The 23,759-nt window shown below is 35.1% G+C and overlaps 2 protein-coding genes across 2 annotated transcripts; both read right to left on the reverse strand.

Annotated features, from left to right (window-relative positions):
• Positions 1–5,246: 5,246 nt before the first annotated feature.
• On the reverse strand, positions 5,247–5,553 carry K441DRAFT_575083 (uncharacterized protein; the record flags this gene model as incomplete). The annotated part of the gene is made up of 2 exons (XM_067644140.1): positions 5,247–5,429; positions 5,479–5,553. Coding segments are annotated over 2 exons (258 nt in total), but the record flags the coding sequence as incomplete, so codon positions are not given.
• A 5,998-nt stretch (positions 5,554–11,551) lies between these two features.
• K441DRAFT_467524 (uncharacterized protein) lies at positions 11,552–11,809 on the reverse strand (the record flags this gene model as incomplete). Its single annotated transcript, XM_067641830.1, has 1 exon — positions 11,552–11,809. A coding segment is annotated over one exon (258 nt), but the record flags the coding sequence as incomplete, so codon positions are not given.
• Between the last annotated feature and the right edge of the window lie 11,950 nt (positions 11,810–23,759).

A 23,759-nucleotide genomic window follows, 5' to 3' on the forward strand; every position in this document is an offset into this window, starting at 1 on the left:
AAAAGTATCTCATTATCGTTTATATATATATTAGATTAAAGTTAAAAACTTGCATGCCTTAAGGAATAAAGTAATAAAAGGCCCTTCTTAACCGCCAACCGCCTGCCTCCCCCCCCTGGAAAAAACCTTACTAATAAAAAACGTGATCGGGCTACGTGTTTTCGCGATTTTACCGCCTTTCCCCCGCTTTAAATCTCCTCCTAGTCTTATATGAATTCGCGGTTTAATACCTTTTTTACTACCTTCCGCTATCTAACTTCTCTGCCACTGCCTTTCGCCTTCTTCTCTACCGCGTTTTCTATAAAGCAACCTCTCTACCACCGCCTCTAGACCTTGTGGCTGCCGTCCTGGACCTTCCCGCCGCCTCTAGACCTCCTTGCTACCTCTAGACCTTACCGCTGCTCTCTAGAGCCTTTAACCACCTCTAGACTATCCCGCTACCTCTAGAACTCCCTACTACCTCTAAACCTCCCTATTGTCTCTATATCGAACTCGCCGTAATAGCACCCGCCTTTATAGCACCCACCTTTATAGTACCCGCCTTAGCACTAATACCTACTACTTATTCCACTTCCTCTTTTAGTATGTTTTTATCTTCTGTATCCTAATTTAAATTCAACTATTACCAATTCCAGCCTTTATCCCTGTACTATAACTTATCTTACCCTCTATACCTTTAATTTAGCCTACTAACCTAAACCCTATTTCTGTAGTGACTACACTAAATATATATATGACACCACCCTCTAAACGGTTAAATAAGTACGATAGCGCGACCTCTCTAAAGAAGCCTTATATAGTGCAGCCTATATAAGAGGCGAGTTACGATTTAAACCACTCCTCGACTATAATATTGGGCGAACCCCTTTAATCTTCTGCTACGCCTCTAAGCGACTTAGCTTCTTTACTATCTTTAAATAACATAACTAGACTATATCGCAACCAAAATCCCCCTAAGAAATATTCTAAAACTGACTAGGTATATCTCCTTACTATAATAGGCGTTAATAGCGGGTAGGAGGTGGAGCTAAATAGTAGGCTAAAGCTAAATAGTAGGTAGGAAATAGAGGTAGAAGTTAATAGCGAGTAGAACGTAAATGGTAGGTATACCTACCTGCTTGCTATATCGGCCCTCCTAATATAGCTCTTAACGCGTTCTCCCGTAATAGTGAATATCTCTAAATTAGAGATAATTAAAATGAAACCTATTAGAGAGGGACTAAATAGTTTTCGCGATTTATTTAACTCAACTTGTAAGGATCTAGGTGCCTTTAACTCTTTAGATATATTATATTAGATAAGTAATAAAGGTAACCGTTAATTTACCTAGTATAAGCTCTATCTAACACTCGCAGAACTAAAGGATATTTTGCTTAATCTAATACTCGCTCTATAAAGCCTTTCCGCTTTTCATTTATTGCTATCTAACGGCGGCAGTAAAAGCCTTCTTGTTAATTTATTGAGACTTAATTTAACAGTTAGTTCTAACAAATTTAATATTAAGCGGTTTCTACCTCTTTTAAATGCGATCCTCCGGATTAAACCTGACGAGGTTATTTAGAAAAAGGTGTACGCCACTATAATAGAGTCTACGCCTCCCCCCTAACCGCTACCACTTTATATTTAATAAACCCCATATCTGCGTAATATAAGCAGCTTTACCAACTTATCTAAATATAGGAAATACGTGGATTATGTTCTAAAGGAGGAGCTAGGCCCTCTTTACGTGGGGATTCCTGGCTTATATAAAGTATTCTTTAGGGAAGTAGAAGGTCTTAAGGTGGTAAGCGCCGCCGTTTTTAAGAAATATAAGGAAGGGGACAATCCACTATATACTAAGAAGGGCGGTTAGCGTAACTGGCCTAAAGATACGAAAGAATATAGAGTCCTAAAGTGGTTCGATAAGCTAATTATATTATTTCTAGACTTCGTAAAGGAGTATAGGTTTGTTTTAAAGGAACGATAAAGACTAGTAGAGTATACTTAGCAGCCCTTATAAGGATCTACGGCCGACTAAAAGCTAAATATTAGCTTCGTAGACGATTTAATAGCCAGTAAAAGCTCCTAATGCTATTAGTCGTATATACTTATACTAGAAGAGCTAAAGAGTAATCTAAATACTAACATAGCCTTAAAGGCACGGTTCGATTTAGGGAAATATATAAGAGAAGTCTTCGCCGCTTAGGACACTCGTCGCTTTATCCTAGGCTTTACCCTCTATAGATCTATTATATGTCTATAGAAGTATAACCGGGTAGGAGGCATTGCATTATCACTATTTGATATTAATAAAGACGGACTATAATTTACCTCGGCAATGCTGGGATTTCTCTAAATAAATAAGGAGTAGCTTAGGTTCGACCCTACTATTCTAATATTAGACGGCAAGCGATATATTAAGGTTGTGTATAATAATCAGACTAAGCGTCTTATCCTTAATAAACCTATAAAGCGGGCACACTATATTGCTGGTCGAGCGACTACTTACTAGAAAGCATACCGTAAGGGGGACACCTCTAAGATACCCCTTGTTATTAAAGACTCGTAGTAATACTTACAGCGCGAGGAAGAAGGTAAACTGCTACGTAAGGTAACGGAGAAAGAAGTAGTTAATGTAGCCAGGTACTATTACTACGAGACAGTTTATATAGGCGGTAAGGAAGATAATATTTACAATAATATCCGTAAGGGGCTAAATATTATAAAAGCGATAAACTATAAGCTAAGAGACTTAATAATGCCTCTAAGACCGGCTGGAATGAAAATTAGTATAAGGGAAGGCCGAAGTTCTAGCAGAAAGAGGTTGTCTAGCTACGCCCCATTACCGCCTAGTAAGCGCACGTATTTAAGCTCTCCGCCTAAAGGTAGAAGGCGCCTTACAACCCTAAATCGAGTGCATTAACGTGTTATTACTAGGGACTATAGAAAGCCTCTTTATAAGGTAAGCTCTTAGGCTACAATACTTACTACACTAGAGGGTGGCATTAAAGGATATAAGTCTTTATATATGCGGGCCAGCATTATCTAATATAATATTTTAATAGGCAACCTTATAATAAACAAGGAAGATAATAATCCTTCTTAGCCGGCATTTTTAATCGACTTTAATCTTGCAATTAAAAAGCAGTGGGAAGGGCCTTTAGGAGCGCGGGGTAAGACTAGCATAAGAGCGTTTATAGCGATTAGAGTGCTCCTAGGCAAGATATACTTAGCTTGGCATAATTTTAAGTCGTTCTTTTAGGTGCTATTCTAGATATATATTTACTATAATAGACCTAATAAGAAAGGTAATGTTGTTAACAGGTTTAATAAGTGGAATTCTATAGATACGGAAGAGCTAGCTAAAATAAAAAAAGGGGCAGTAGCTAATAAAGAGGATTTTCTTAAGACTGTAGGTAATTACTTTTTACTATACTATTAGCCACTAATCTCTTAGGTTAATAGATTGCGGAAGGTAGTATTTTTAGGCAGTAGAAGGCAAAAGGGAAAGGATAAAAAACTTCCTTTTTAAATAAAGGAGGTGCTTTAGGAAGCAAGGAAGGATCTAAAGGTACTAGCAAAGTAAATAAAATAATATTTTATTACTCTTCCACTATATAAGTAAAGTTTTGCGGAGATTTAGGCGGCTAAGGCTAGGTAGCAGCCTTAGTTAAAACGTATATAAAATAGTATAGGGCGAGTTACCTAGGCTAAATAAACCTAGGAAAGTGGATAACCTAATCTTCCGCCAGATTATTAGGTCCTTATACCCTACCATCCTATATAGGCTTTATATTTCCATAAAATGTATAATTTACTCCCTAACCTATTAAAAGCTACCTTATATCGCCTAAATAGAGGCTATAAAAGAATTAATCCCTTCCTTTAACTAATCCCCTACTTAAATAAGTCCCTTATTTAAATAAATCCCCTACGGAAGCTAATACCTATGCATTTCGCCGCCCTATAGAAACCAATTCCCTACTCCTAATAATCCCCTATAAGATGCAATCCCCTACTCTAATAAATCCCCTATAGAATCCACTCCCCTATAAAATCCACTCCCCTATGCTAATAAATCCCCTACGCTAATAAATCCCCTACGCTAACGAATCCCCTACGGGTACTAATGCCTATATATTCTACCGCCCTATAGGAACCAATCCCCTACGGCTTGTATTCCTATACGGCTTTAGCTTCCCTATAGGAGCTACTAGCTATGTTTTCCTCTCCTATACGGGAACTGATGCCCTATAGCTTCCGTTCTCCTATTCTTAGATCTACCAGTAATTCGCCTGCGTAGTTTTTAATTTTATCTATATAGTATAAACAGTTAATAAATATAATAATCTACTATATTTTAATCCTATATTAAAATTTAATTACCTAGATTTTATATCCTATTTTCTATAATATCCCATATGGAATACTTTAATAAAAAATCTTATAGAAACTGGAATTTGTATTCCATTTTAAAAATATATTTATAAAAGATAATGTTTTATACAGGATTTTTACTAAAATTCTCTTTTTATATCTAGATTTTAAATACCTCTTTTAATATCCTCCTATACGGGAAAAGTGGCTATAAAAATAATACTTTTATTATTTTCTATCCCGTACGGAACTTTATTTAAAACCATTTAAAATTACTAGCTTTTCTTTTCTCATTTTCTACGCCATCCTATATAGATAGTATATTTAGGAAAATAATAAAGTTCTAGTTTCTCTATTTTATTTTTAATGGAAACCCACTTATATAACCAACTCTATCTAGTGATATTAGATTCTACGTTTTGGGATTAAGGCTATATATCGACCTAAGACGGGTTGTCTTAGTTGCCTAATACTTACCTAATACCTGTTTCTATACCCCCCCGCTATAACGTACCACCTTATATATATAGTCTCTATTTCTTTATAAATTAATCTATATCCGAGTTTCCCTTACCTAAACTTTTAGTTTAACACTATGCATCTATATTATATTAAAGCTATATAACGCAAAGTTATTGGGATATATATGTATATATATTACTAACCAATAAACAGTATAGTTAAGTAACGTACTGCCTCTAACTATTAACAAGTATAAATAGGAAAAAAGAAGAAAAGAAAAAGATAGCTAAATCCTAAACGTATATCTGCCTATACGCTAAAAAGGCGTGCGTTCTATAGACCCCTAATACCCTAGCAAATTTAAGAGAGCTAAGCGTAGGACTATATATTGTCAAACTTACCTCCTCCTATAAAATTACGCTGAAATTCTACGTTCGCACTAATACACAAATAAGGGCATTGCGATGGATATTATTAGTAGCACGCTGTTCTACAAATACGTCCGCCTTATTAAGGAGTAGAGTGGCTTTCCAATAGGTTACTATCTTAAAGATAAGAGAAAGCTTCTTTTTAAGTGCATCCGTGGTCGTGCCTAATTCTCTAGCAAAGATCTACTCGGTTAGAAAGAACTGCAATTATAAGGGAATAGAGATGTATAACGTAAAGTAGTCTTATAAGGTATTCTAACATCGCCTCTACTATTAAGGTCTTACTAACACCGGGCGGCCCGCTAATTTAGTTATCTTAGTAAGGTAATAGTGTAACTATTATTTTATAATAGAGGTATAGTAATATACTATAGGAGGGTAACGAGTCCACGTTCTTTACCTAATATAAAATTATTTAAGGTAGAGTAAGAGTTCTAAGATAAGTAGGTTTTACTAAAAGCTTAAATAACCTCCTTCTGCTAAGTAGGAATCCTAAGGTTATTAAAGAAAGAAGGGTTCTACGTAATGTTACTAATATTAGTAACTACGAACTTAACTATAATGCGTTAGCAAATGCCGCTTATATATAAGTAAAGATAACGTACGCTAGAGCTTATTACCTAGACTAAAACCTAATATAGTTAGGCTGTTAATTAGGAAATCTTAATCCTTTATTTTAGTTGGATCTATATTTATCCTCTTAATTTAGTCTTTCCTTTTAATTAAGCCCCCTATAAAATTAAAGATGTTTAATAAGTCTAGTATTCCTAACAACTTATTAATTTATAGTTTAGCGTAATTAGGGTTAATTTGCCGAAAATATACCGTATTAACTATAATTCGGCTCTTAATAGAGACTTTAATCTTATTACCGTCTTTATCCTTATAGAAGGCAGTCCCTTAGTACTAGCGGTAGTAGACGCCTCTTAAGTTATTAAAAATTCGACTATATCTAATCAGCCGTGCTCTAATCTCGCTCGATTTCCGGTAGTACTTTAGAGGAAATGCCTAACGGAGGTCTATCCGTTTCGTTCCATGAAACTTCTTAACGGTAAGCCTAAGGGCGGCTTCCCTAAACACTTTCCCATTAAAATTAAAGTAGTAATAGTTTAGATGGAAGTACTTAATTCCACTTAATCTTATTTATTCCTTACTATAATTAAACTTAATATATTTCGGTTCGCCGGTACCAGAATAAGTAGTATAGACCTCTAAGTTTGGCTTAAAGAGAGCCTAAAGTAGATTATACGTAATTTCACGGTTCTTAAGAAGGGGTTTAAGGCGTTTAGTTATAGACGTGTAGGTAGTTTTAATAAAGCTAATTAAGAGGTCTAAATGTTTTAAATACACTTCGTTCTTAAAGTTGATATTTATACTACTTTAATATAATTCTAGTTCCGGGAGAAAATTATATAGAAGGTTCTGTTTAACCTATATACGGTATAAGCTAGTAAGTTTTAATAGCGGAGATTTTCCGCACTAAAGGCTTATCCTCTCTTAGGTAGATTCCGCGGATATCTTTAAGGACCTTCCTTAGAACATCTCGTAACCCCTTAAACTTAACATTAACGTAAAATATAGAGTCTTTGGTTTTCTTATTTATAATTTATCTTTAGTAATTAAAGACACTTATAAAGAGTGTTATACCTACTAATTTAAATATAATTAATAAACACGTATTAGTCTAGTTTATTAACCTCTCCTATTAGGTCTACTAGCTTAATAATCTTATACTAATAAGCTTTCTTATCCCAACTGTAAAGAAATAGTGTTAGTAGGACTATATATACACGACTATAAAGACATACACTTTGTTTACCGTCTTATACTCCAACCTAGAGGCTCGCAATATCGCTTCAGTTTTAGGGTTTTTTAGGGCTAGTAACTTGACAACTAGGCCTCCTAAGGTAGAGGTAGAGGTAGACAACGTATTTATTGCTATAGCTACCTTTAACAGCTCTAGAAATTGCAGAGTATACTAGAGAGTAAGGGGCTACTAAGCTAGTAATAGAGTAGGGCTGCCTGGAGAAGTGTTTAGGGTCTTTAATATAGTCTATATATTGCCTAAAAGGTAAAGCTAATTTAAAGTATAAGATTAGAGAGATAGCTAGAGGAGGTTAATAGTACTAGTCTCTAGAGGAAAATTGGAGTAAGGAGCTAAGTATAGATAGTATTATTTCTTTAAAAGATCTGCTTTCTTTTATACCCTTTAATAGGACCTAAGCTGCTGCTATACCGCGAATATTTACTAGAACCCGCTTTATGCTATATAAATACTTCCCCCTATTTATCCTAGGAGATGCTATATTAATATTACTTCTAATATAGTATAGAACTTAATTAAGTGAAGGTGTGTAATCCCGCCGTAACTGCAGAAATAGAGCTATAACTCGCATTTGGTATCTTAGTTCCGGCACTAAAGCGATATAAAAGGAGATGCGATAGATACGCAGTTATATATATAGTAGAGGCTTATAACTATCTAATATTATTTAAACTAGAAATAATACGGAAAAGAATATAATTAGGGCCCCGTTACCTATCTAGGCTATATAAATTCTATAGACCTAATATATAGAAGCTAGGTGAATATCTTAATTAAAGTAAAGGGTATATATGGAATGGGAATAACTATAGGCGTGCTACCGCAATTAGTTTAAACTCGCTAGGCTCCACCATATTTAGTCCCGTCCCGCCTATCCCGCCCTACCCTATTCTTTAAATCTCCTTCCTATCCTTTCTATCCTTCCTATCCCCTCTTGTCCTTCTTATCCCCGTCCCATCTATCTATCTTTAATTTTACTATATCCTTAAAATCTATAGAATAGAATAACTGGCTAATTAAAAATCTTAGAAAAGAATTAACGATATTTAATAATAAGATGAGTTTATTACTCTTAAACCAGGATTCTATATTTAAATTATATTGCAATTTACTAAAAGAAAATACGGAAAGTTTAATAAAGCGATTATTGTTACGTTATAGTATAAGGCTATAAGCACGCGAACTTTTAGTAGACGTTTTCCGATCCTTAGGTCCTAAAGTATTCCTCTTATTTACCTTAGTAGTATCTATCTTAAAGCTAAGTAAAATAGCGCCTTAGACCCGCTTACCTAAAATTTAAAGTTAGTAGGAGACTGCCCTATACCTATTAGGACTAGCTGTGGTTGTAAAGGAACTTTATAAGGCCAATTTAATTAGCACTTTAATTTCGTTATCTTAGAAAAGTTGGTTTTTATAGGTGACTATCGCCACTAGTAGAGAAACTCTTTTATTCTAAATAACTTTATTACTAATTCTTAATAGAGTAAGGCCGATCGCAAAGCACGTATTCTTCTTTATCTAAGACGCATTTACTAGCCTCTAGTTTATAACCTTATAGAACGGATCTAAACGTAAGGAGTACTTTATCTTAAAAACATCCTCTTTTAAATATTAATCTTTCCACGGGTATAAAAGGCCTTTTATTTTAAACGAATTATTAATGATTTTTATTAGAGGAACACTTAATACTAATTAAAGACGCTTAGTTAACGGAGAAGTATTCTAAAGCTTTACTTTCCTAAGACATAAATTAAACGCTCGGTATGCTAGTCTTAGACACTTATTAACTAGCTGCTTATTTATCTTAGAGGGAGATTTATTACGTAAAGAAAGCGCCCTCTTGTTTAACTATTAAAAAAAAAGGGTTAAACACCTTTCTCTAAAATTTAATGCACTAATGCTTATCTAAGATAGATACCTCTCCTAAGAGTCCTTCTAGCGCCACTATGCTAGCGCATCGTCAAGTTACAGATAAACCGTTATTAAAGCGTCCCTGGTTAGAATTAGAGTAGATTCTAGGTCTATAAACGACCCTTAATAAGATATTGCTTATGGTTAACATTAATAGGATATCTAGTATTGCCAGGACAGGGCCAGTACTATTCTTTCTTATTTATAAGGCGCTATATAGTTAAGAACCTCCCTAAGCTATTTTATATTAGGATAAAGATAAGCAATTTATAGAGAAAGGAAAAGGAGACAGGAGGACTAGCGGTCACGAATTGCCTATCTATGTACATGCCAGAAAAGCCCAAGGAGGACGCTTTCTTGTTAGTTAGGATTGGCTATAAGGATAAATAGAATATCTTTAATTTATTCGGTTTAGGGGACCTAAATACTCTAGAGTTTTAGGGAAATGCTATAGAGGAAGCTAGAGATTGCCTCTTATCTACAAATAAATAATATATCGCTTTAGATTACTACTTATCACTACCTCTTTTTAAACTTAATTCGCGCCCTTATTATATAATATTGATATCTAGTAAAAACCTCTCTCGTTACTTATCTATCTTTTATACCTAATTTATCAACTACCTTCTTTTCGCTATCTAGAATATTATATAATCTACCTTTAAATATTATAGTCATCTCCTCCGTTATCTTAAATTTATAACCTCCAATCTCCTCCTATTCCCTACTAAGCGCCTTATTCCTGGCCTTAGCGGACATAATCTATATAGCTAGAAGTATAACCGCGTAAGTTAGTAGGACTGGTGGCTATAAAGGAGAGGTATTCTATAGGCGTAAAATATTAAGTAAATATTATCTTTTATGGGGCGTTCTTAATTACAGATAGCCGTCTAAGGAGGAATGGCGTCTAATTTGGGAATTTGTTTTAGAATAAAAGGCCGTAAAGCATATACGCATTAAAGCATAACTATTATAGAAGATGTAAGTAATTAGGCATATACTGCGCGGGGTAAAATAGCTAAGCTAATATTTACCTTAATGGCAAGAATAGAATTACTAAATAACTGTAAGAGGCAGAATATAAGAAATATAAAAAGAGGTGGATTGTAGGCTTAAACGGAGAGCGGCTTTACGGAACTGCGCTGTAAATAATTAGCGAAGTAGGGTTAAAGGAAATTTATAAGGGAAAATAGAGGTATTGCTGTAGCTAATAGGTTTATAGTTACTTAGAGGTTAGTACCTAACGGGAAAGCTTATATAAAAGAATTGCTAAGCAGGCTAAGCTATAGCCAATTTACCCTACCCTACTATTAAAGCTTTTTAGCGCAGAATATTATATATATAATTAGGCCACCAGCCAAACAGTAGAACGGGTAAGGCGTCCGCTATAATGCGTATTTTAGCTATATATTAGAGTCACTAGATATATATAGCCCCTCCGCTAACTAAAATATCTTATAAGGATTGGATTCTTATGGCTTATTTTTATTTATAAGGCAAATTAACTAAAAACTAAGTTTCTGTAGCCAGTTTATGCACCTTTACATTATATATATAAGTTAATTAATTATTAACGCCCGACTTAATATTATTCGGACTACCGCTCGGTTTTAGCTGTGTTATATAATTTTAATTAGCTAGCCAAGTCGTGAATGTAGTTTTAGCCTTACATTCTTTATCGTTTATAGCATTATAAGTAGTAATAAGTGGCTCTTGCTTACCGCCCTTAAAAAAGTAATACTTTTACGGACCTTTTTATACAGCCCTTATATAATAGGAAATGCCCTATAAATAGATTAAGCTTTTATCTAGGTAGACCTACTGCCTAGAATAGCCCCATGATAATTATATTAAAATGCTATAAAGGTATATAAAAGGACATATTTCCCCATCGCTTATTTTCTTACACACTTTATTTTTCCCCACTAAGATAAGAGCCTCTCGCTAATTTTAGCTGCTTGTCGTTAACTATATAATATATCACTACTTTAACTAATCGTTTTACTACAGTAAATATAGCACTCGGCCTCGTTATATTTAGTTAAAACGTAGCTAGGATAAATATATAAAAGCCTAAGCTAATAGGCACTACTATACCGATGCGTTACCGGCCAAAGGTCTAAATAGTAAAGTGCTAGTAATGGGGTTATTAAAGACTATAGGCAACTGTCCTTAGTGTCCACCTTAAAAGGTACGGGTAAATGATAAAAACTTAGATATCTACTAAAAACACAAAAACTTAGCTAACTAGCCCCGTTATCTACGATTTCTTGCCTAGAATGCGATAGGAAGTAAAAACATAAAAGTAAGGGCTATAGGAAATGCGGTATTATAAAGGATTATAGATAACTTAACCTATACGGCATGTCCAGACTCTATAGCAACTAGAAAATTATTAATGCTAAACATCCTACTAAATAAAAAACATACCTTCAGCCTTTACATCCTCTAGTAATTTATCTGCACTTACGTGCCCTTAAGCCTAGCACTTAGTAATAATATCCCTAAACGCGGCTAGGGAAGCTAGGCTTAAAAATTCCCCTTAGGTATATATGTTACATATCACTTTATCCAAAAGCTCTTTATATAGTTTAGATCCTATTATTACTTTATAAAAGGTAGAGCTAAGAGTAAATACCTTACTCCTTATTAAGACACCTTCGTTATTAAAATGCTTATAACTGGTCTTATAACAGATAAGAGGGGCTTTATTGTTAATTAGAGATCTAGTAAAGTCGCTAAGCTTCGCGTTAAGCTCTTTATTAAGGAAGACGTTATTATAGAAGATATCCCTATATATTATATTTCTAGAATAAATAAAAGCGATTAAGGCCGTAATCTATTAAACCTAGCGGAGTTGTTGTAGAAGCGGAATAGGTTTATCTTATCTTATAAAGTACTATTTTATAAAACCGTTACAGGTATACTATAGGATAAGAGCGTCCTCTAGGCTCCCATAATATTAAAAGACCCCATTATAATTGTGTCTAAGGCGTTAGTAGACACGCTTTTCTTTCTCAATAAATTATAGCTTGGAAGGCCGGATAAACTTTATAATAGCATTAAGATAAGCGACTAGTCCCGTAATACTATGGCCTACTATATTTTAACCGTTTAAACTATACGGGTAATAAATAGTATACTCTATTAGAGGTATCTATAATAGCTATAGTACCTATACCCAGTATTAGAAAATAAGAGGGGTGTATATACTACGGGATTATATTTATTACTCTGTTAATAAAGCCGTTAAGGAAGCGCAAGGAACCTAGTAGGTGGGCTAGATTATTCCTAGCTCGGCGGATTTTGCTAAAGGGGATTAGCGATATTAAACTAAGGAGCCTATGGTTTATCGACGTAAAGGAAACTAAAGGCATAAAAAAGGGTTAAAGAGGAGTCTTAGGAGCGTGGCTCGGATCTAAGCTTGGTGCGTTACCTTATATGTTAACGCTAGGCCCAACAGGGAAGCAGTTAGGACTATTAATAAAACCTGCTAAGGACCTAAGATAAACGTTAATGTTTATCCCTATATAGTAAAACGCCCTATGTACCGAGACACATATAGGGTACTTTAACTTTCAGCAATTCAATTTCTGTACACACTTTAATATCTAGCACTACTCTATATACGTTATATGCTATTTCTATTTATAAATATCCTAGACCCCTCCTATCTAAAAAATCACGTTTATATCGTTGCCGATACGCTTAAGTTATAAAAGCCTTTTTCTTGCGTATAATTGTCTTCCCTTGCTCTAGTACCACCTATAACTTCTTAACACCTATAACCCTTATAAAAGGGTGTTACCTAATCCTAAGAGCCTTATAACGACAGAGGTAGTCATTCTTAGCGTTATATCTATTACAGCGCTCAATTTCATACTAGATCGCCCCCCTAGTTAGTACCTCGGCTTAGCGCTAAATAGCCTCGCATATCCCACGTAATTATCGCAGTGTAATTTACTCCCTATAGCTAGTAAATCTATAGCTATATAAAGCCTTTCCTTTCCTACTAAACGATATAAGGTTAGCTTTAGTGCTTTTATATATAGAGGGCTTTGCCTCTAAAACTGGTGGCTTCTATATTAGCAATTTCTTAGCACCGAAGAGTCTTTAATCTATAGTGGATTATATTTATTATATAATCTTCGTCAGCTTCTTACGTTCTAGTTTTATTATACACTAAATCTCTTAACCTTAACCCCCACTTTCTACCTACTCCTTCTCATGCACGGTATATCTGCGTCTACTATACTATTACGTCATCACTTAAGATTAAGATAAACGCAAGTAGACCTACACAGCGCTCCGACTTCCTACTACTACGTACCTTCTACAAAGATATTTTAATATGCCTATTAAGAGTATTAAAAGGCATTCTAGGTATCTATTCTCAGATTTTGATATCTATAAGCTGTTTACACGACTAAGCTAGGATAGTATATTTGTATTAGCCCTCTAATAGTTTCAGAATGTCCTCATTATTTCTCTTTAATTTTACTACTATTGCTTCTAACTTTTTCACTAAGTCTTTAGACACTACTCTATTCGTCTTTATAAGGGCTAGAAATTCTAAGATATTCCGTTCTTCTAGACCATGAAAGAGTGTTGCTAGGATTAATATCTTAAAAAGATACGGCTTCTTGCGACTCTTGACGATAGTAAGGAGGAGGAAGATACTCAAAATTATGATAATTGATATTAGCATGATTATCCAGCCCTAATGGACATAAACGAAGATCTTATTTGTATAGACTTGACCCATTATATTTGTGGCGTTAGGATTTAGAGGAGCTTGGATAATTAAGGATATAATGTTAGCTAAATGGTGGAAACGACTTGTCTAGTTACCGAAACTTGCCGTTTTAGGGATTTTTTAGTAATATAAGGTATAATGGATTATCCAGTTATCGAACATATCTTCTACTATAATGTTAAGTAGATTTCGGTTTGATTGCCCTACTCTAAAATCTATCAAGCTAAAGCCTTAGGACTGTTTTAAATGCCATATATCGTCGTTATCATTGCTAAGAGCGCTTCTATTCTGTAGCTTAAGCTATATATCTATAGTAATTTGTAATATTATTTCATCGCGGTTAATAATGACGTCTTTGTATTTTTTAACACAGAAGTTAAGATGGCATTTGCTTACAGTACCATTTATCTAGGCGATATGGTTGGTATTATTATAGAGGAATAATTTAGTGGTTGAATTAAAACAAGTCTGCCCCACTATCTTGGTCGACTATAAGTCCGTAAGGTGCTAAGGTGCGTTACATGATTGTAAATATCTATCCCTGTAATTTATCGCCAACGTTCCGCTATTAGAAGTACTCTCCTACTTATCCTCTCCGGATTCAGTATAGCAAAGCGCCGAAGTGCTATCACGTATGTTTAGGACAATTGTAAATTGTGGAAAATCTGGGAAGTCTTTTATGCAGTTGGCATATACTTCTGAGTACTCTGGATTTTCGCGAAGATATTCTCTTATATTCTGGGCATTGGTGAAGTTAGTAAAGTTATTTAAGCCATATTCTCTGTAACTAACCCTATAGTTACAGGTGTTAAAATATCCCTTAGAGATAGACTCTTCCGTATAGGTGGTATAGACTACTAGCGAGACAAAGTTGGAAACCGTGCATTTCTTCGTTGGGTAGTAGGCGTTGGAAAATCCGCTTATAGGCTGGTCTGCTAATGCTTAAAGAAAGGCTAATAATAGCTAAAACTGGGCTAATTTAAAGGCGTTAGTACCCAATTGTTGCGACTAAAAGCTAGTATAATTAAGAACTATAATATAAAATTTAACTTACTATAGTTAGTTAAAGGCGATTTGTTATCCTAAAAGTAGATATTAGACTAAGCATTGGTTTTCGTAACAGACCTAGTAATATTGTTAAGGGGTGCTAAATGTGTAGAGAATCTAATAGCTTGTTAAGCAAAAGGCTTAAAGGCGAGCAGGATGACTGTAATTAATGCTCTAAGAGATACAAGCAGTATAGTTGCTTTAGTCTTCTATAAGAATATTAACGATCCCCACAGTCCTTAGGTCGCTCTATTAAAGACTTCCATCTAATCTAAAGGCCTTAGGCGTTCAAAATACGTCCATTTAAGTTAGCCGATATACTCTATAATTAGGTAAAGAAGCGAATACTTTACTAATGTAGAGAACACAGCGATTAGTGAATTAGGTTGGATTGGAAGATGCTATTTACTTATTAGTTTGCCATCTATTGTAATAAGAATAGCAAAAATAAATACTGTATAGATGACACCGAGCAAGATCGATCCAATCTCGTCCCACTACCTAAGTTAAATTATCTGCCCCAGGCAAGATTTATATTGGCTAGTAGCTAATATTTATACATCTTTAGGTGGGTCATATGTTCCGACATAAGCCTCTGTCTTCTTAAGTTGGTTATCTTCTAAGATAAAATAACCTAAGTTTAATCGAGAAATGGACAAGATAGAGTTGGGTAATTGCTTATCTAAAGGGGACGATTTGTTCGCATTGCGATCTAAGGATTAAACTTTTATTAAGTTTATAGGGTATCCTTTAAGGTAAAAACTCTCTAATAAGAGCTGGGCATAGTCAAACGTCCGATAAGAGGGGTGCTGTTTATTGGCCATCTGCGCAACTATAAGATACCTAAGGTTTAGTAATTAAAGTATAAGGCAACGCTAACTGCGATTTAAAAGCAATTATATTACTATCCCGGCATATTACACTATATGTCCTTAGGCATAATGCGCACTTTGCTTAAACTATACTTGTATTAAGGATCGCATAATTAGTAAGATTTTACGGGTGAGAGCTGTTAATTATTTACTAGTGCTTAGCTATATCCTCTTTACGGGTTAGCGCACGTAGCTATGGCTTAGTGATACCTTATTAAAACTAGGATCCGGAACTAACCGCATATTTTTAATACTATGTAATATTAAAACCCTACCCCCTTGGGTTCTTGAATGTTATATATATATATATTACTCGTCTGTATTACCTCTACTGTACCATCTTAATACCCTAATATTATTTAGACAAAGGCGTAGGTTTATATTTAAACTCTTCTTTTTTATAAAGGATACTAATTAAATAGCAGGTTCTTATAACGGTAAATCGCAATATTAGCATTTATAGGAAATTTATTCCTTAAGGTCTACGCTAAAGTTAATAGTAAAGACTTTCCTATAAATGCCCGGAAAGTCTAATAATTAATCCAACTCTAGAGAAGAGATTAAAGTAATTGCTAACGGCTAGACTTATGTCTATAAATTTGCTTATATTTCTATTTATTTCTACTCTATATAACCTTAATATTGATACGGGCTATATAGCGTGCTTGACTGCTTACATTTAGCTTTAGGATGCCTGCGTCAGCCTCGCTAGGCTATGCTGCGGCTGAGCCTAGTATTACTGCATTGCCAATCCTTTACTGAGTGCCTCTTCTAGAAACACTATTATATTCGTGTAGCCTCTGCGTTGTCTTAACGTACTTATATTCGCTTTAGATCTGCTAAGTTGCTAACTTAGCGCTTTCCCTTAGCTGCGGCGTTAAAGACGCAGGCCCCCTTTTCCTTGTTCCGCGTTAATGAGTACGTTCGCGCGTAATGCGGCTCCTGAAATGCGATAGAACGGACACGTTTAGCTTTACTAAAGATTCGCTAGAGACGATGAGGTTCCACCATATGCAATCCTCTCGCATACATGGCAAGATGGTAAGGAGGTGATGTACGATAAAATGCTTAAGGGCTGTAATAAAACAAGGCATGCTTTGATAAGGTACGGTTTTGCGCTTAGTAGGCGCGGCGTAATGGCCTTGAGTACTTTTGCGTTAATACCTGCTATATTAACAAAGTAGATTAGGCCAATATAGGTACTTGTTTAGGGGAGTAGGCATAATAATTGATAGTATAGGAACAGTCTGTATTGTAGGTGTAGGATAGATAAATTGCTGCCGAGCTGGTAGGATTTAGCTGAAGGGTATATCCTATATAAGCTATAATGTTCCTCTTGCGAATTCTTAGGTCCCCTATAGCTAGGGTCCTAATAATAGGCAGTTTGCTATAACGAATCTTTAAGAATAAGTTTTCTTGCTATAGGTGACGTTTTGCTATATATATAATGTTAAAAGTGTGAAAATAGCCAACATGTGATATTATTAGAAAGTTTGAGAAGAACGCCACACCTTAAGTCTATTGGGTATAGTGTAAGAATATAGTATAGCACTAGGTAAGCGCACTAACCCCTTCTATTAATATATATGACCCACGTCTCTACTTAGAGACACTTAGAGACACTTAGAGTGTATATTCTTATGGGCGAAATGTCTTTAAATCTGAGAGTAGGGTTCTTTGTTAATATAGGTCTAAGTATAAGGAGTTAGAATTTGAAAAAAATGTTTATAGTGGCAGTAGAGCAGGGGTGCAAAGCTTAAGTAGGTTTAGATGCTGTATATAGAATGATTGACGATATAACTAGTGTTGTGTATTTTTCTTTCTGCAGGCTAAGTATCTAAGGATAGATATTAAAAGAACATTACTATCCTAAAAGTAACTTTATATATTGCTAAGGGAGAGAGTTAGGATATTAAAACTGGGGATGCGTCTTGGCACGGAGGGTGTCTCGCTACGCAGGGAGCGACTGTAGTTGGTAATTGGTTGCCATAGAAGACCGTTAGAACTTTTTTCCGGCATAGAACACTAGACCTAATTTAGCGCTATTATGGGTATCTAAAGCTAGCGTAGCTATAGACAGACTCGTAAGGGAAACGCCTTATAAAATTGCGTGATATATAGAAGCTACTATAGAAGGAAATAGAACTTTAAGCTAAAAAGAACAGCACTATTATTACTGCCGATTCTTCCGCCTAGCGGGCTGCCCCCTTTTCTTCTGTGCAACAGGCTAAGCCTTTAATTTTAAACAGTAATGACCCTATAGTAATCCAAGGCTTCTTTTTAAAAAGCTGTCTTTAATCTGTTCCTATAAGAGATTTTATTTCTTCTTTAGATTAGTAAGTAGCGCGTCTTCCTCTTCTATAAATTTTACTCTAGACTTTAGCTTTTAGGGCTTTAATTCTAGCTCTTAAGGTTACTAGACTAGGTTAACTGGTAAGTAGAATTATTAAGGAAGTATATCTACTGCGTATAACCTATCTTTTTAGCGCTTACAAATAGCTTAAATTAATAATTCTTTTAAATTATTTAAGGTAGTTCCCGGTATCGCTTTATTAGGGCCAAAGCCAGAGATAGAGTTTAACAGCGGTTTTTGGGTACGTAGGCGATTACGTATTATGGATCTAACCCGCTTACGGTAATCGCTGCTGAGCGTAGTACTCTAGGTAGACGTGTATAGGGATAAAATTAAAGGAGAACGGTAAGACCGCTAAAGACGATGCTTTGGCAATCCTTATTATCCTACACACCCGCGGGCCTCGTTACTCTCGTCACTATCACTACTATCGCCATCGCTACTGTCGCCGTCCCTAGTGTCATCATTATCCGTATCACCGCTGTTATTGCTTCTATCGTTATAGTTCTCAGCCTTACCTTTATCTATATTACTCTTACTATAATCGCATTCTTTAGCCAAGCTATTAATAAGATCGTTAAAATTTTAATTACGACTGTTGTTAACCTTGTCTTGCGGTAGTCCAACATTATAAGAAGACGAAGATCGCTAAAGGGAAGGGCTGGCGGACTACGCAGCGGAGGCCACTCGCTCCTTAATACGTTTATCGCCATTATTAAGGCCAAGGGTAAAAGGGCTAGGAGGTAAAGTCTTCTAAAAAGCTAGTAAACTTCGTTACTTCCTAGGTTATAGGTTCTTATTGCTCTCGCTAATAGAAGTATTAAAAATATAATTAGTATTATCTAGTTACTTAAGCTAATTAAACCTCCGCTTTTTTAACTTCTTAGCTCTTAAAGATTCTTAACTAGTAATTACTAATATCTTAAGCTTTTACCTAAACTGCGGAGTAGTTCTAATGCGATGCCCCTTAGCTAAATTATCCGTTTAATTACCGTCTAGCGTTAAGGGTATAGTACGATTATATATAGGTACGCGTACCTCCTCTTATAGCGCTTCTAACGAAGGCAGCTCCTTATCTTCTTTATTATTCTTATTACTACTATTATTCCGGTTATCTACTAATTGTTAAATAAGGCCATTATAAATTAAAGGGAGGCATATACCTAATTTATGGGATATTAGTTAGTTATCGGCTTTACTAGCTTCGTTAACTTCGCTAGCTTTATTATTAGCGTTACTAGCTTTATTACCCTTAGCTTCTAAGTCTAAATCGGCTATATTATCTTTAATAACTATTAGATTTACTACTAGTTATTAAAACTATATATTTAGAACTACTAGGGAAAGAGGGAGAGTAGTAGGATAATTATTAAGATAATTACCTTAACTACTTCCCCTAGAGACTTAACTGTCATTTCCATCCCTATAGAAATCTTCCTTATTATCCTCTTTATCCTTATTATTCTTATAATACTTGTTATAAGCTTTCTTATAATTATATATAGGGTCTATAGGCGCTTTATTAAATGGAATCTCTAAATTAAGGCCCTAGGTAGAATAATATACTATTAAGTGCCTAAGCTTCTAATGCTTCTTAACTCTCTAGGAGGAAAAGAGGTACTCCCCTATTTCTCTTTTTAGGTTTACTACTCGCGCTTTTCTTAGGGGCAGTAATTCTATAGTACTAAGATGAAGCTATTAATCTTCTAGGGGGACTAGTGTAGAAATTGTTCTTATTAAGCGAAATTTTATAAGGAATACGAAATGAAGATTAAGGTAGTGCTAACATTATTGTTATTAAAGTTGCTATTGCTTTATAGCTTTTAAAAGCTTTAAGGGGGGATTAATAGTCTTTTTAAGTTAGTCCTCCCTTTACCGCTAGCACTTGTCTATTGCCCCTTGCCCCTTACCCCTTATTTAAGTTTCTTATTAAATTAAAGCATTTAATACGTGCGCCTCTAGTATAGACTGGGGTTAATTGCCGTTTGTAGAGTAAGGTTTGTAAGGGCTTAAATTCCAGTGCCTAATTAATACCCTTAGCAAATTATGGTTAAACCATATCCGCCCGTCCGAGCTAACGTGTTTAGCTCTAATACAGCCGTTGCATCTAGCCCCTTATTAGGAGGTTGGTGGCTTAAATTCTCTACCCTTGTTAGTAAAGGGCAGTGCTAACGTGTCTATTTACTTCCCGATAATGCCGATCCAGCTAATCTTCTACGCCGCTCGTATTAATAAGATGTGAAGCCCCGCTTATGCGTGCGTGTTGCGAGCTATCTATAATGGAAGGAGGTAGTATTCTTGTTAGTAGTAGGTGGGGCTCTCCAATGCTAACAGCCTAGTAATGGATACGCCTGCCGCTTATATAGTAATTGTATACAGATATATAAATACGCTAGGTAAAGGACTGCATAGGGTGCTACACGAGGTGCTGTATAATGCTCGCCCTCCTAATATAGCCGGCTAGTGTTAGAGATTCCTTTATAGTCGTACTGTGGTGCTACTGATCCATTATACGCCCAAAAGCTATAACCTCTTAATTTTAATCCAGGTGGTTCCCATTATAGCCCCATAGCTTAAAAGGCCAAATTGTTAATCCTTTACCGCTCTGCTGCTAAGCAGCTAGGTAGAGCTAATAGCCCCTTAGCCCTAAACTAGTAGATTAAACGGCGTCTTTGAAATATCCGTAGTAATGCAACTATATTACTAGGTAGGTATATATAGCTACCTAGGCAACGCTTTATAAAATATCCGTTTAAATAATACCTAACACAGCCCCATATGGGGTGGTTATTTAAATTGGCGACGTCTAGCTGCTTTTCCACTAGGTAGCTTAGTAGGCATACTAGTTATAATATAGGTGGCTTTAGCTATTAGCGAATGCTAAAGTGGGCCGTCTAACTAATAGTATATCCCAGGTAAGAAAATAGCGCGTAGGTTAGCTAAAATAAGTATAACGTAAGCTCGCTTAAGCCCTTAAGGGGGGCGATACGGCACGCCTGTCCCTCCCTACCTTAAAAGGAGATATGCGGCAGAGTTAAATAAGACAATAGTGCTGACGCGGCTAATAACTGTGGAATTCCCCTAACCCCCTTCCTATGGGATGGTTGCGGACTAGCGTTATCTGGAAGGTGAAAAGAGAGAGGGGTGTATATAAGAAAGAGAATAGAATTATAAGGATATAGACGCGCTTAGCGGACAGAGGCGGCGCCAAAAGAGCTTAATAAAAATTAAAGCCATTAACTCTAGAGGCGGGAATTAGGAGAGAAGGCTAAGACTATTTATATATTACCATAGAATGGAGACTCGCCTATTAGAAAGGCCGTAGTTAACTATATTAATTATTAGTCTAAAATATAGGGGAATAAAATAATAAGTAGGCTAGACTTGTATACGCATTAGCGCTAAAGGAACGGCAGAAATGCCTTAATGCGACCGTGCTAGGGACTAGTAGTAAGAAGAGGAGGAGGCGTAGTGTTAGGAGAAAGGAAAGATGGAGGATAAGAGGAAAAGTAGCGAGAGAAATGGCCTTTTATGGTTGAGGTTAAGGGGCAGTCTTGGCTTAGCCTAGGTTAATAAGCGAGGGCGCCTTACCTATAAAGGAAGCCTCTATTTCCTGATGCAGTTTCCCGCGTAACAAAATAACTATTCTAATAATATTTTTGCACCCTATATATTCCGCTAAGCCCTATTACTAATAAGCTGTTTAATATATATATAGTAGTATATAGGGAGCTTTAGCTTTATAACCGGATTAATATTACTACTATTATAGGTAGTATAAAAGGGTAAAGCCTAATACTAAAAGATAATATTTAATTAAGTATTATAAATAAAAGAATGGAATGACTTAAATTATACTAGAGAAGTCGTTAATTAATAAAGGGTAGAGGAGAAGTTATATTAAGGTAAGGTAAGGTTAAAACCTAAGCTCCTTTTAAAATATATATAACCTTAAGTTTTATATATATAATAAGAAAACGAACTAAAATAACTAAGGGGCATTTAACACTACTATATTACCTCCCCTACCTAAAACGTTATCCCCTAACGTTTCATTATATCTTCTAAAGTGGGTAATAAATACCCTAAAAAAGAAGATACCCTAACGCCTAATACTCCTCTAACTTATTAAAAGCTACCTATACTCCTTCCTTAATTATTACCTCCGCTTCTTTTGTATTATCCTTATCTACTATACCTTTTACTTTAAGTTTTGCACTTTTATTATCCTATATATTAATATCTCTAGCTTAGAGGTTTAAAGATACTCTTTTTTTAATAGTATGCATTTCTGCTTATATTTTCTTTTATAAGGGAGATTATAGAATACTAAAGTTAATTACCTGCTCTCCTAAAGCAGCACCCCTTTCCGAAATTAGTAAAGGCGTTAAGTAGTATAATACTACTAGTTTATTAGTGTCTTCCAAGGTACTAATAACTGTTAATAATTATTTAGGGGCAGCATCCTAGAGGCTATCTCCCTTAGGCTTACTTAGATCCTTTAGTTTACGGTTAATCTTTATAGGCACTACTTTGTTATTAAAGATATTAGGACTAAGGTTTAGAGCAGTAGTCCTAGTGCCTTAAGGCGTAATAGCCCTATCCTTACCTTTAGTATAGCCTTTAGAACTATACTCAGTTAATAGAGGAGTACTAGAAGTTATACCCTCGTTTTCTAGATCTAAACTTAGGTTTTTAAGGTAGGATTTAGAATTACCCGCTGTTCTGCCCTTACTTAAGAATTATTCTATAAAAGTCTTCTAACTAAAGCATTTAAAAGGGCACTCTTTGCCTATAGTTATATATAGGCTGGGAATTTATATAGAGGAATACTAGTAATAGGTTTGCTAGTAGGAGTTAAAACTAGGGGAAGACTAGTTAGATTTATCTATATAACCTCCTACTAGCTCTTAAGCCTAGGGATTTCTAATTTCCTAATATTTAGCAGGATTATAATTAAGTCTAAAGTAATAATTAAGCAGCTTAATGTTGCTTAAGATGCTCCTTATATAATAGTAGCTTTTATAAACCGTACTTCCTTAGTTTTTAACGTAATAGGCATCTAGTTAAGCTTAAACCTTTTAGTATTAGCCCTAGTCTAGGCCGTCTCTATATTCTTAATACGCCCCTTACTATTAAGTTCTCCGCGCTTTTAAAGTAAATCTACCTATTCTAGTATATACTAATATATTCTAGGTAGGAGTTCTATATAAAACTAACTCCCCTCCTTAACTAAGAAAATATAAAAATGAAGCTAGCTATCTTTAGAATTTGGCCCTCCTTTATATACCTAGAGAAGATTAATTTCTAAGTTCTGTTTTTTAGGAAGATGGCCATTAAGAAACCGGAGTGTATAGCTTAGATATATAATAAAATAAGTAGCATTATTAGTGCGTAAAGCTATAGTATGTCTATAGTGCTCCAGATCTATATAAACCACCTATTATAATAAGAAATAATATATAGTCTAGAGGATATTATCTTTCTCTTCCCTAGCAGTCTTTTATAAATGGTGTGCGTATATATTAAACTCTTTCTTAAAAATGCCTAGAATTCTAATATCTTTCTACTATTTAAATAAATCGGCGTAGTGGATTCCGAGTAGGTCCTATTTAAGTTCCCCTTTTAAGCTTAATATAAGCTTTCTTAATCCTACGCGGTCTACTAGATAATTACTAGGCTATATAGCAGAATAAGCGTAAATTCTAAGGTTATTATTTATATGCTTTAGGCGACTATTCTTTTTAAA

This window comes from Cenococcum geophilum (assembly GCF_001692895.1).
Source record: "Cenococcum geophilum 1.58 unplaced genomic scaffold K441scaffold_39, whole genome shotgun sequence".
In the NCBI taxonomy this organism is placed as follows: domain Eukaryota; kingdom Fungi; phylum Ascomycota; class Dothideomycetes; order Gloniales; family Gloniaceae; genus Cenococcum; species Cenococcum geophilum.